Here is a 13,175-nt window from a genome sequence, read left to right on the forward strand (position 1 = left end):
ACCTAATAAGAATGTGTAATGATATGAACATTAACAGATTTTGTGTACCATATGATGTTTACCTAATAAGACTGTGTACATTATGATATGAACATTAACAGATTTTGTGTACCATATGATGTTTCCCTAATAAGACTGTGTAATGATATGAACATTAACAGATTTTGTGTACCATATGATGTTTACCTAATAATACTGTGTAATGTATGATATGAACATTAACAGATTTTGTGTACCATATGATGTTTACCTAATAAGACTGTGTAATGTATGATATCAACATTAACAGATTTTGTGTACCATATGATGTTTACCTAATAAGACTGTGTACCTTATGATATGAACATTAACAGCTTTTGTGTACCATATGATATTTACCTAATAAGACTGTGTGTACCTTATCATATGAACATTAACAGATTTTGTGTACCATATGATGTTTACCTAATAAGACTGTGTAATGTATGATATGAACATTAACAGCTTTTGTGTACCGTATGATGTTTACCTAATAAGACTGTGTACCTTATGATATAAACATTAACAGCTTTTGTGTACCATATGATGTTTACCTAATAAGACTGTGTACCTTATGATATGAACATTAACAGATTTTGTGTACCATATGATGTTTACCTAATAAGACTGTGTACTGTATGATATGAACATTAACAGATTTTGTGTACCGTATGATGTTTACCTAATACGACTGTGTGTAATGTATGATATAAACATTAACAGATTTTGTGTACCATATGATGTTTACCTAATAAGACTGTGTACCTTATGATATAAACATTAACAGCTTTTGTGTACCGTATGTTGTTTACCTAATAAGACTGTGTAATGATATGAATATTAACAGATTTTGTGTTCCATATGATGTTTACCTAATAAGACTGTGTACTGTATGATATGAACATTAACAGATTTTGTGTACCATATGATGTTTACCTAATAAGACTGTGTACTGTATGATACGAACATTAACAGCTTTTGTGTACCATATGATGTTTACCTAATAAGACTGTGTAATGATATGAATATTAACAGATTTTGTGTACAATATGATGTTTACCTAATAAGACTGTGTACTGTATGATATGAATATTAACAGATTTTGTGTACCATATGATGTTTACCTAATAAGACTGTGTACTGTATGATATGAACATGAACAGATTTTGTGTACCATATGATGTTTACCTAATAAGACTGTGTACTGTATGATATGAACATTAACAGATTTTGTCTACCATATGATGTTTACCTAATAAGACTGTGTAACTTATGATATGAACATTAACAGATTTTGTGTACCATATGATGTTTACCTAATAAGACTGTGTACCTTATGATATAAACATTAACAGATTTTGTGTACCATATGATGTTTACCTAATAAGACTGTGTACCTTATGATATGAACATTAACAGATTTTGTGTACCATATGATGTTTACCTAATAAGACTGTGTGTACCTTATGATATAAACATTAACAGATTTTGTGTACCATATGATGTTTATCTAATAAGACTGTACTGTATGATATGAACATTAACAGATTTTGTGTACCGTATGATGTTTACCTAATAAGACGTTGTACCTTATGATATAAACATTTACAGCTTTTGTGTACCATATGATGTCTACCTAATAAGACTGTGTACCTTATGATATGAACATTAACAGATTTTGTGTACCATATGATGTTTACCTAATAAGACTGTGTAATGATATGAACATTAACATATTTTTTGTACCATATGATGTTTACCTAATAAGACTGTGTACTGTATGATATGAACATTAACAGACTTTGTGTACCATATGCTGTTTACCTAATAAGACTGTGTACTGTATGATATGAACATTAACAGACTTTGTGTACCATATGATGTTTACCTAATAAGACTGTGTACTGTATGATATGAACATTAACAGACTTTGTGTACCATATGATGTTTACCTAATAAGACTGTGTACTGTATGATATGAACATTAACAGACTTTGTGTACCATATGATGTTTACCTAATACGACTGTGTGTAATGTATGATATAAACATTAACAGATTTTGTGTACCATATGATGTTTACCTAATAAGACTGTGTACTGTATGATATAAACATTAACAGATTTTGTGTACCATATGATGTTTACCTAATAAGACTGTGTGTACCTTATGATATGAACATTAACAGATTTTGTGTACCATATGATGTTTACCTAATAAGACTGTGTACTGTATGATATGAACATTAACAGATTTTGTGTACCGTATGATGTTTACCTAATACGACTGTGTGTAATGTATGATATGAACATTAACAGATTTTGTATACCATATGATGTTTACCTAATAAGACTGTGTACCTTATGATATAAACATTAACAGCTTTTGTGTACCGTATGATGTTTACCTAATAAGACTGTGTACCTTATGATATGAACATTAACAGATTTTGTGTACCATATGATGTTTACCTAATAAGACTGTGTGTACCTTATAATATGAACATTAACAGATTTTGTGTACCATATGATGTTTACCTAATAAGACTGTGTACTGTATGATATGAACATTAACAGATTTTGTGTACCGTATGATGTTAACCTAATACGACTGTGTGTAATGTATGATATGAACATTAACAGATTTTGTGTACCATATGATGTTTACCTAATAAGACTGTGTGTACCTTATAATATGAACATTAACAGATTTTGTGTACCATATGATGTTTACCTAATAAGACTGTGTAACTTATGATATGAACATTAACAGATTTTGTGTACCATATGATGTATACCTAATAAGACTGTGTACCTTATGATATGAACATTAACAGATTTTGTGTACCATATGATGTTACCTAATAAGACTGTGTGTACCTTGTGATATGAACATTAACAGATTTTGTGTACCATATGATGTTTACCTAATAAGACTGTGTACTGTAAGATATGAACATTAACAGATTTTGTGTACCGTATGATGTTTACCTAATACGACTGTGTGTAATGTATGATATGAACATTAACAGATTTTGTGTACCATATGATGTTTACCTAATAAGACTGTGTGTACCTTATAATATGAACATTAACAGATTTTGTGTACCATATGATGTTTACCTAATAAGACTGTGTAACTTATGATATGAACATTAACAGATTTTGTGTACCATATGATGTTTACCTAATAAGACTGTGTACCTTATGATACGAACATTAACAGCTTTTGTGTACCATATGATGTTTACCTAATAAGACTGTGTATCTTATGATACGAACATTAACAGCTTTTGTGTACCATATGATGTTTACCTAATAAGACTGTGTAATGATATGAATATTAACAGATTTTGTGTACCATATGATGTTTACCTAATAAGACTGTGTGTACCTTATGATATGAACATTAACAGATTTTGTGTACCGTATGATGTTTACCTAATAAGACTGTGTACCTTATGATATGAACATTAACAGATTTTGTGTACCATATGATGTTTACCTAATAAGATTGTGTGTACCTTATGATATGAACATTAACAGCTTTTGTGTACCATATGATGTTTACCTAATAAGAATGTGTAATGATATGAACATTAACAGATTTTGTGTACCATATGATGTTTACCTAATAAGACTGTGTACATTATGATATGAACATTAACAGATTTTGTGTACCATATGATGTTTCCCTAATAAGACTGTGTAATGATATGAACATTAACAGATTTTGTGTACCATATGATGTTTACCTAATAATACTGTGTAATGTATGATATGAACATTAACAGATTTTGTGTACCATATGATGCTTAATAAGACTGTGTAATGTATGATATGAACATTAACAGATTTTGTGTACCATATGATGTTTACCTAATAAGACTGTGTACCTTATGATATGAACATTAACAGCTTTTGTGTACCATATGATATTTACCTAATAAGACTGTGTGTACCTTATGATATGAACATTAACAGATTTTGTGTACCATATGATGTTTACCTAATAAGACTGTGTAATGTATGATATGAACATTAACAGCTTTTGTGTACCGTATGATGTTTACCTAATAAGACTGTGTACCTTATGATATAAACATTAACAGCTTTTGTGTACCATATGATGTTTACCTAATAAGACTGTGTACCTTATGATATGAACATTAACAGATTTTGTGTACCATATGATGTTTACCTAATAAGACTGTGTACTGTATGATATGAACATTAACAGATTTTGTGTACCGTATGATGTTTACCTAATACGACTGTGTGTAATGTATGATATGAACATTAACAGATTTTGTATACCATATGATGTTTACCTAATAAGACTGTGTACCTTATGATATAAACATTAACAGCTTTTGTGTACCGTATGATGTTTACCTAATAAGACTGTGTACCTTATGATATGAACATTAACAGATTTTGTGTACCATATGATGTTTACCTAATAAGACTGTGTGTACCTTATAATATGAACATTAACAGATTTTGTGTACCATATGATGTTTACCTAATAAGACTGTGTACTGTATGATATGAACATTAACAGATTTTGTGTACCGTATGATGTTTACCTAATACGACTGTGTGTAATGTATGATATGAACATTAACAGATTTTGTGTACCATATGATGTTTACCTAATAAGACTGTGTGTACCTTATAATATGAACATTAACAGATTTTGTGTACCATATGATGTTTACCTAATAAGACTGTGTAACTTATGATATGAACATTAACAGATTTTGTGTACCATATGATGTATACCTAATAAGACTGTGTACCTTATGATACGAACATTAACAGCTTTTGTGTACCATATGATGTTTACCTAATAAGACTGTGTACCTTATGATACGAACATTAACAGCTTTTGTGTACCATATGATGTTTACCTAATAAGACTGTACTGTATGATATGAATATTAACAGATTTTGTGTACCATATGATGTTTACCTAATAAGACTGTGTACCTTATGATACGAACATTAACAGCTTTTGTGTACCATATGTTGTTTACCTAATAAGACTGTGTAATGATATGAATATTAACAGATTTTGTGTTCCATATGATGTTTACCTAATAAGACTGTGTACTGTATGATATGAACATTAACAGATTTTGTGTACCATATGATGTTTACCTAATAAGACTGTGTACTGTATGATACGAACATTAACAGCTTTTGTGTACCATATGATGTTTACCTAATAAGACTGTGTACTGTATGATATGAATATTAACAGATTTTGTGTACCATATGATGTTTACCTAATAAGACTGTGTACTGTATGATATGAACATTAACAGATTTTGTGTACCATATGATGTTTACCTAATAAGACTGTGTACTGTATGATATGAACATTAACAGATTTTGTCTACCATATGATGTTTACCTAATAAGACTGTGTAACTTATGATATGAACATTAACAGATTTTGTGTACCATATGATGTTTACCTAATAAGACTGTGTACCTTATGATATAAACATTAACAGATTTTGTGTACCATATGATGTTTACCTAATAAGACTGTGTACCTTATGATATGAACATTAACAGATTTTGTGTACCATATGATGTTTACCTAATAAGACTGTGTGTACCTTATGATATAAACATTAACAGATTTTGTGTACCATATGATGTTTATCTAATAAGACTGTACTGTATGATATGAACATTAACAGATTTTGTGTACCGTATGATGTTTACCTAATAAGACGTTGTACCTTATGATATAAACATTTACAGCTTTTGTGTACCATATGATGTCTACCTAATAAGACTGTGTACCTTATGATATGAACATTAACAGATTTTGTGTACCATATGATGTTTACCTAATAAGACTGTGTAATGATATGAACATTAACATATTTTTTGTACCATATGATGTTTACCTAATAAGACTGTGTACTGTATGATATGAACATTAACAGACTTTGTGTACCATATGCTGTTTACCTAATAAGACTGTGTACTGTATGATATGAACATTAACAGACTTTGTGTACCATATGATGTTTACCTAATAAGACTGTGTACTGTATGATATGAACATTAACAGACTTTGTGTACCATATGATGTTTACCTAATACGACTGTGTGTAATGTATGATATAAACATTAACAGATTTTGTGTACCATATGATGTTTACCTAATAAGACTGTGTACTGTATGATATAAACATTAACAGATTTTGTGTACCATATGATGTTTACCTAATAAGACTGTGTGTACCTTATGATATGAACATTAACAGATTTTGTGTACCATATGATGTTTACCTAATAAGACTGTGTACTGTATGATATGAACATTAACAGATTTTGTGTACCGTATGATGTTTACCTAATACGACTGTGTGTAATGTATGATATGAACATTAACAGATTTTGTATACCATATGATGTTTACCTAATAAGACTGTGTACCTTATGATATAAACATTAACAGCTTTTGTGTACCGTATGATGTTTACCTAATAAGACTGTGTACCTTATGATATGAACATTAACAGATTTTGTGTACCATATGATGTTTACCTAATAAGACTGTGTGTACCTTATAATATGAACATTAACAGATTTTGTGTACCATATGATGTTTACCTAATAAGACTGTGTACTGTATGATATGAACATTAACAGATTTTGTGTACCGTATGATGTTTACCTAATACGACTGTGTGTAATGTATGATATGAACATTAACAGATTTTGTGTACCATATGATGTTTACCTAATAAGACTGTGTGTACCTTATAATATGAACATTAACAGATTTTGTGTACCATATGATGTTTACCTAATAAGACTGTGTAACTTATGATATGAACATTAACAGATTTTGTGTACCATATGATGTATACCTAATAAGACTGTGTACCTTATGATACGAACATTAACAGCTTTTGTGTACCATATGATGTTTACCTAATAAGACTGTACTGTATGATATGAATATTAACAGATTTTGTGTACCATATGATGTTTACCTAATAAGACTGTGTACCTTATGATACGAACATTAACAGCTTTTGTGTACCATATGTTGTTTACCTAATAAGACTGTGTAATGATATGAATATTAACAGATTTTGTGTTCCATATGATGTTTACCTAATAAGACTGTGTACTGTATGATATGAACATTAACAGATTTTGTGTACCATATGATGTTTACCTAATAAGACTGTGTACTGTATGATACGAACATTAACAGCTTTTGTGTACCATATGATGTTTACCTAATAAGACTGTGTACTGTATGATATGAACATTAACAGATTTTGTGTACCATATGATGTTTACCTAATAAGACTGTGTACCTTATGATATAAACATTAACAGATTTTGTGTACCATATGATGTTTACCTAATAAGACTGTGTACCTTATGATATGAACATTAACAGATTTTGTGTACCATATGATGTTTACCTAATAAGACTGTGTGTACCTTATGATATAAACATTAACAGATTTTGTGTACCATATGATGTTTATCTAATAGGACTGTACTGTATGATATGAACATTAACAGATTTTGTGTACCGTATGATGTTTACCTAATAAGACGTTGTACCTTATGATATAAACATTTACAGCTTTTGTGTACCATATGATGTCTACCTAATAAGACTGTGTACCTTATGATATGAACATTAACAGATTTTGTGTACCATATGATGTTTACCTAATAAGACTGTGTAATGATATGAACATTAACATATTTTTTGTACCATATGATGTTTACCTAATAAGACTGTGTACTGTATGATATGAACATTAACAGACTTTGTGTACCATATGATGTTTACCTAATAAGACTGTGTACTGTATGATATGAACATTAACAGACTTTGTGTACCATATGATGTTTACCTAATAAGACTGTGTACTGTATGATATGAACATTAACAGACTTTGTGTACCATATGATGTTTACCTAATACGACTGTGTGTAATGTATGATATAAACATTAACAGATTTTGTGTACCATATGATGTTTACCTAATAAGACTGTGTACTGTATGATATAAACATTAACAGATTTTGTGTACCATATGATGTTTACCTAATAAGACTGTGTGTAACTTATGATATGAACATTAACAGATTTTGTGTACCATATAATGTTTACCTAATAAGACTGTGTATACCTTATGATATGAACATTAACAGATTTTGTGTACCATATAATGTTTACCTAATAAGACTGTGTGTACCTTATGATATGAACATTAACAGCTTTTGTGTACCGTATGATGTTTACCTAATAAGACTGTGTACTGTATGATATAAACATTAACAGATTTTGTGTACCATATGATGTTTACCTAATAAGACTGTGTGTAACTTATGATATGAACATTAACAGATTTTGTGTACCATATAATGTTTACCTAATAAGACTGTGTATACCTTATGATATGAACATTAACAGATTTTGTGTACCATATAATGTTTACCTAATAAGACTGTGTGTACCTTATGTTGTGAACATTAACAGCTTTTGTGTACCGTATGATGTTTACCTAATAAGACTGTGTGTACCTTATGATATAAACATTAACAGATTTTGTGTACCATATGATGTTTACCTAATAAGACTGTGTACCTTATGATATGAACATTAACAGATTTTGTGTACCATATGATGTTTACCTAATAAGACTGTGTACCTTATGATACGAACATTATCAGATTTTGTGTACCATATGATGTTTACCTAATAAGACTGTGTGTACCTTATGATACGAACATTAACAGCTTTTGTGTACCATATGATGTTTACCTAATAAGACTGTGTGTACCTTGTGATATGAACAGATTTTGTGTACCATATTGTACCAACATTAACAACATTTCTGTACCGTATCAGATTAACATTAACAGACTTTGTTTACCGATATTGATATTAAAAGACTTTGTATACCATATGATATTATCATTATTATTATTATGCTGATATTTGGTCTTAAGTATGTTGGAATGAATGGCTACCTAGGTTGTTCAAGTGGATGACATTGGCCTATAGTCAAGGTCACAAGGATCAAATATACCTGATTCTTTAAATGATCTTTTCGATAACCATGAATCCAGATACCTTATACTTGGTCCGAAGTGCTCTGGAATGAATGACTGCCATGTTTGTTCAAATAGATACCTTCACCTACATCATTCAATGTAATAGGGGTCATATATGCTAAAATTAAAGACTTAAACATCTCGGGTGACCGTCAAGGGTTATAGGCCTCTTACAAAATAGTATTTTTAAAGCAGACTCTATACAATATATAATATTAATATTTGTTAGCAACATCTTCAACTGACGTTCAGTGAGAGATGTATACTTGAGATGGTTAGTACGTAAAACAAAACGCTGTGAAATATGTAAAACCATTTTATTTTTATATAAAATAATCTCGTCGTATTTGTCATTCAATCTTAACTAAACATAGTATGGTAATTCTCTATTACAATTCACTCTCCTAACCTACATGCGATGAACTAGATAAGACAGCTGTTTGATCGATTTCAGTTAAATATTTCCGTGAAATTGTTCTTAATTGATTCGTTTAGTAATTAATTGATTGGTGTTGATATATTTTGTTTTATTTATTATGTACATCACTACACATTAACAGGTATCAAACAATTTATTGAATTGAGGATTTATAAAAGTGTCTAGTAACACATTTCTTATTATATTGATAGGTTTGTGTCACTTCATACAATTCGATTTGCACAAAAATGGACATGAAAATCAGTAGACATTTAATTCTCCTTGATAAAATATACCTAGATAATCGTCAAATCTACAGTAAGCTTGTATTCAAACTTTGCGCAAACATTTTTCATAAACCGAGAAACACATCAACGAAGTACCATAAAAACATATCTTATAAATCGAGTACTTTGAACAGTGTCATAGAAACAATTTATTATTTCCATCAACTGTAATGCGAATTCTCTCTTAATCAATTATAGTAACATAGAACAAACTTCGCTAACTAAGGCCGTAGAAATATAATCTAATTTTTGACATGTTGCAGTACGCTAAGACATCAGGGGCATATTCACGACTAGACAAGCATCAAACAAAATTATGTTAAATAGGATATTTGACAATTTATCAATTAACCTAGCTAATGAAGTGAATACTGTAAAAACATTACACCGTGTAGGACCATACCATAAGGTATGGCAAAACTTAACCTAGGGTCACCTAGTGGTGTGACAAAGATATACAAGTACTGTCCACGTCCGTCTAGTTGGTTAGCACTCAGTACGGCGTGTAATCCAGTATATCTTTCACACCAATCTCGCTTTGTCACACATTTTCGACACTTTCGTTAAATGTTTATGGAATATTTCGATGACAGATGATCAGCCTAAAAAATAAGATTGCATTTGATGTATTTTTATTGTAAAAGCATGGTTGATATGGATTACATTAACATAAACGGATAATTAACATATTTTGCCATTTGACAATGTGTCACATTTGTTAGATACTTATAGAGGTTGCACAACGAGTAGTTGTTGGATATGGAATTTATTTCAGCCGTGTTAGTTATTGTTTTAAGTTACATAGGATACGAGATTTTAGAAAACATCTTACGAGTTTGAAATAAATGCCATATGCAAACAATCCCGAGTCCGTGGATCACTTTCTACCACAATGATAAGGGCTAGAATCAAAGGGGAACCTGGCCTAGTCAAATTTCGCGTATGCAATATAGTGTGCAAGACCCGGTGATGTGACGTCATTCGATTATTTATGACGTTAATAGCAGTTGCAGTTCGGGACAAAGTTCAAATTCTTGACCAATCGAAAGACCGGGAGGTTATATTTCACTAGTGAATGATATAACAAATATGTCCAACAGATATGCAATGGCCCGGGAGTGGAATACAACTTTGCATTGTGGTAGACAAGTTCTACTCGACCCTGCAACGCTATCAATGTCAAAAGGGTTAACAAATGTTGAGTAACAATTATGAGCAAAATTAGCAATATGCGAAACGACATCAAACAAACGGAACCTGTAAATATATACTGATACACTCACGGGTAGTTTAAAATAAACAAAAGTGGATATGGTTACTCAAATCTTGTGATCCAGACCAATAGATTTCAGATAGTTCAAAATTTGCGACGGGTTATTGTTGAAAGATTTGCAATCATTATTTACAAATTGATTAACTTCAAGAAAGGTAAACGGTTGTAATTTAATAACAAAATCATGGTTGTGAACATAATGATAATAGGGGTGTAAGTATTTAAGTACAGTATTTTGAATATTTCAATCTATGTTAAATTTTGGCAAAACAAGGCATTTCATTATTTCTTTAATCAGACACTTCATTGTAAATACCAATATGTTAACGAAACTGTATTTATAACTCGAAAGTTTATTTTAAGTTGGAACCCTTGAATAGGTATAAAATTGACATTAACTATTATTCCTGAAATTAGTGATCATATGACTCTGATTGGGTGTAATTTAACAATTCTATGCAAAAGTACTATTCGCTAATGCCCCTTTATTGATTCATAGCGATACGAGATTGCCTCTTTGTTCTAACATCACAGCAGATTGAACTTGACTCTCTGGCCTAACATCAGAGAAGATTAAGCTTACCTTTTGGTCTAACATCACAACTGACTAAACTGACCTGTTCGGCCTAACATCACAGCGGATTGCATAGCTGGAGGAAAAGTAATGTACACTTAAGAGTATTTCACGGTGGGATGTAAATGTATAAATGATCAATCAGTGTTTCACTTGATGTTTAACTGTCAGTTACTTTATCATAAACGACAATTCAATATAAAAATAATACCGTAATGTTTTTATCCGTTATGTAAAATTACGATTCAATTTTTTAAGCAAAAAATTCTTTTTAAAATTTTATTCAAAAAGGTTATATTATAAAGTACCTTTCATCCTCATAGCCGTTGGTGATGCTGAAAATATCAATAAGAGTATAGATTATAGTAACAATAACTGTTGATGTACGCCGTTAAACGATACTAAATCAATGAACATCTTCGGATATCCGTAGGAAATCTAAATTTATCACCGAATATAATATATCGGTCAAACACATGGTCTAATTAATAACACTGCCTATCTGGCCACCCTCACATTTACAAATGTTACCGTGCCAAGGCGAACCGTGATTTAGATAATGTGTTTTTACCTCTACTTTACAAACACTGGTTCATGTTTCATTTTGATGAAATGCGATTTCCTGGATCAAAGAAATTATGATATTTGAATTAAGATGTGCAGTAATGTGAGTAGACCATTTGTACTCAACTGACGGCAGTACTTCAACAGAAACGTCGTTACACTTACTTGCCGCCGCTACCATGTCCCCTAATACGTCAGCTGGAATCATAACACGTGCATATATTACTACGTTTGTATATCGTACGTAATTTATTTGTTTGCTAACTACTCAATGTAATTATCAATACAATTAAATTCAATTCAAATTTTATTATAATTAAAAGTCTAATTTAAGAACACTTGGGAAATAACAAGATAATGTATATATAATAATAAATGCAGCACGAGTAAAATTGAAACACTTTCCGCGTGCATCACAAAAATAAGTGTAAGATAACTAAATTGAAGAATTATTAGCATAAAATATGTAAATATACGAAAATAGTTCGTGTAGTATATATTTGTCAATTTCAGCTACATACCTATTTGGTCCGGCGTTCTCCCAACTACAACAAACGTATAATAGAATTAAATATATAACAAAAAGAAACAAAAAAAACCAAATATCACGGGAACATATTTATCTAATTTTTATTATGGACACTTTTTTTTAAATTTTAAATATGATATTACTTCAGTTTCAGGTTTTTTTTTCTTTCTCTAATGTTTTTGGCCCTAAGCGAATCTAATTCTGAACATTAAAAAACCAAACGCGTAACAAGAGTATCTATACCCAAAAGCAATGTTAAGCTATATCGTTAGGATTAGGATAAGGGCTAGCTCTAGCCAAATTTTGTAATTAAAACATTACACTGCAGAGGCACTCATATGTATTGTTTTTGTTTTTTTGGGGTTTTTTTTTTAAGATAAATTATCACACCAGA

General features: G+C 30.5%; 1 protein-coding gene across 34 annotated transcripts in view; it reads right to left on the reverse strand.

Moving 5' to 3' along the window:
* Positions 1-9,437: 9,437 nt before the first annotated feature.
* Positions 9,438-13,175, reverse strand: part of LOC117315970 (location of vulva defective 1-like) — a 69,424-nt gene continuing 65,686 nt past the window's right edge. For 33 of the 34 annotated variants that reach the window (XM_033870427.1, XM_033870431.1, XM_033870428.1 and 30 more), the window contains 5 exons: positions 12,774-12,797; positions 12,418-12,450; positions 11,997-12,023; positions 11,698-11,764; positions 9,438-10,443 (listed from right to left, as the gene is read on the reverse strand). In XM_033870427.1, coding sequence (XP_033726318.1) covers positions 11,712-11,764; positions 11,997-12,023; positions 12,418-12,450; positions 12,774-12,797 — 137 coding nt within the window. In that variant the 3' untranslated portion in view covers positions 9,438-10,443; positions 11,698-11,711. The remainder of the gene's footprint in view (positions 10,444-11,697; positions 11,765-11,996; positions 12,024-12,417; positions 12,451-12,773; positions 12,798-13,175) is intronic. The other variant, XM_033870415.1, reaches the window with a different exon arrangement.

Source organism: Pecten maximus, chromosome 17 (assembly GCF_902652985.1).
Source record: "Pecten maximus chromosome 17, xPecMax1.1, whole genome shotgun sequence".
Lineage (NCBI taxonomy): Eukaryota > Metazoa > Mollusca > Bivalvia > Pectinida > Pectinidae > Pecten > Pecten maximus.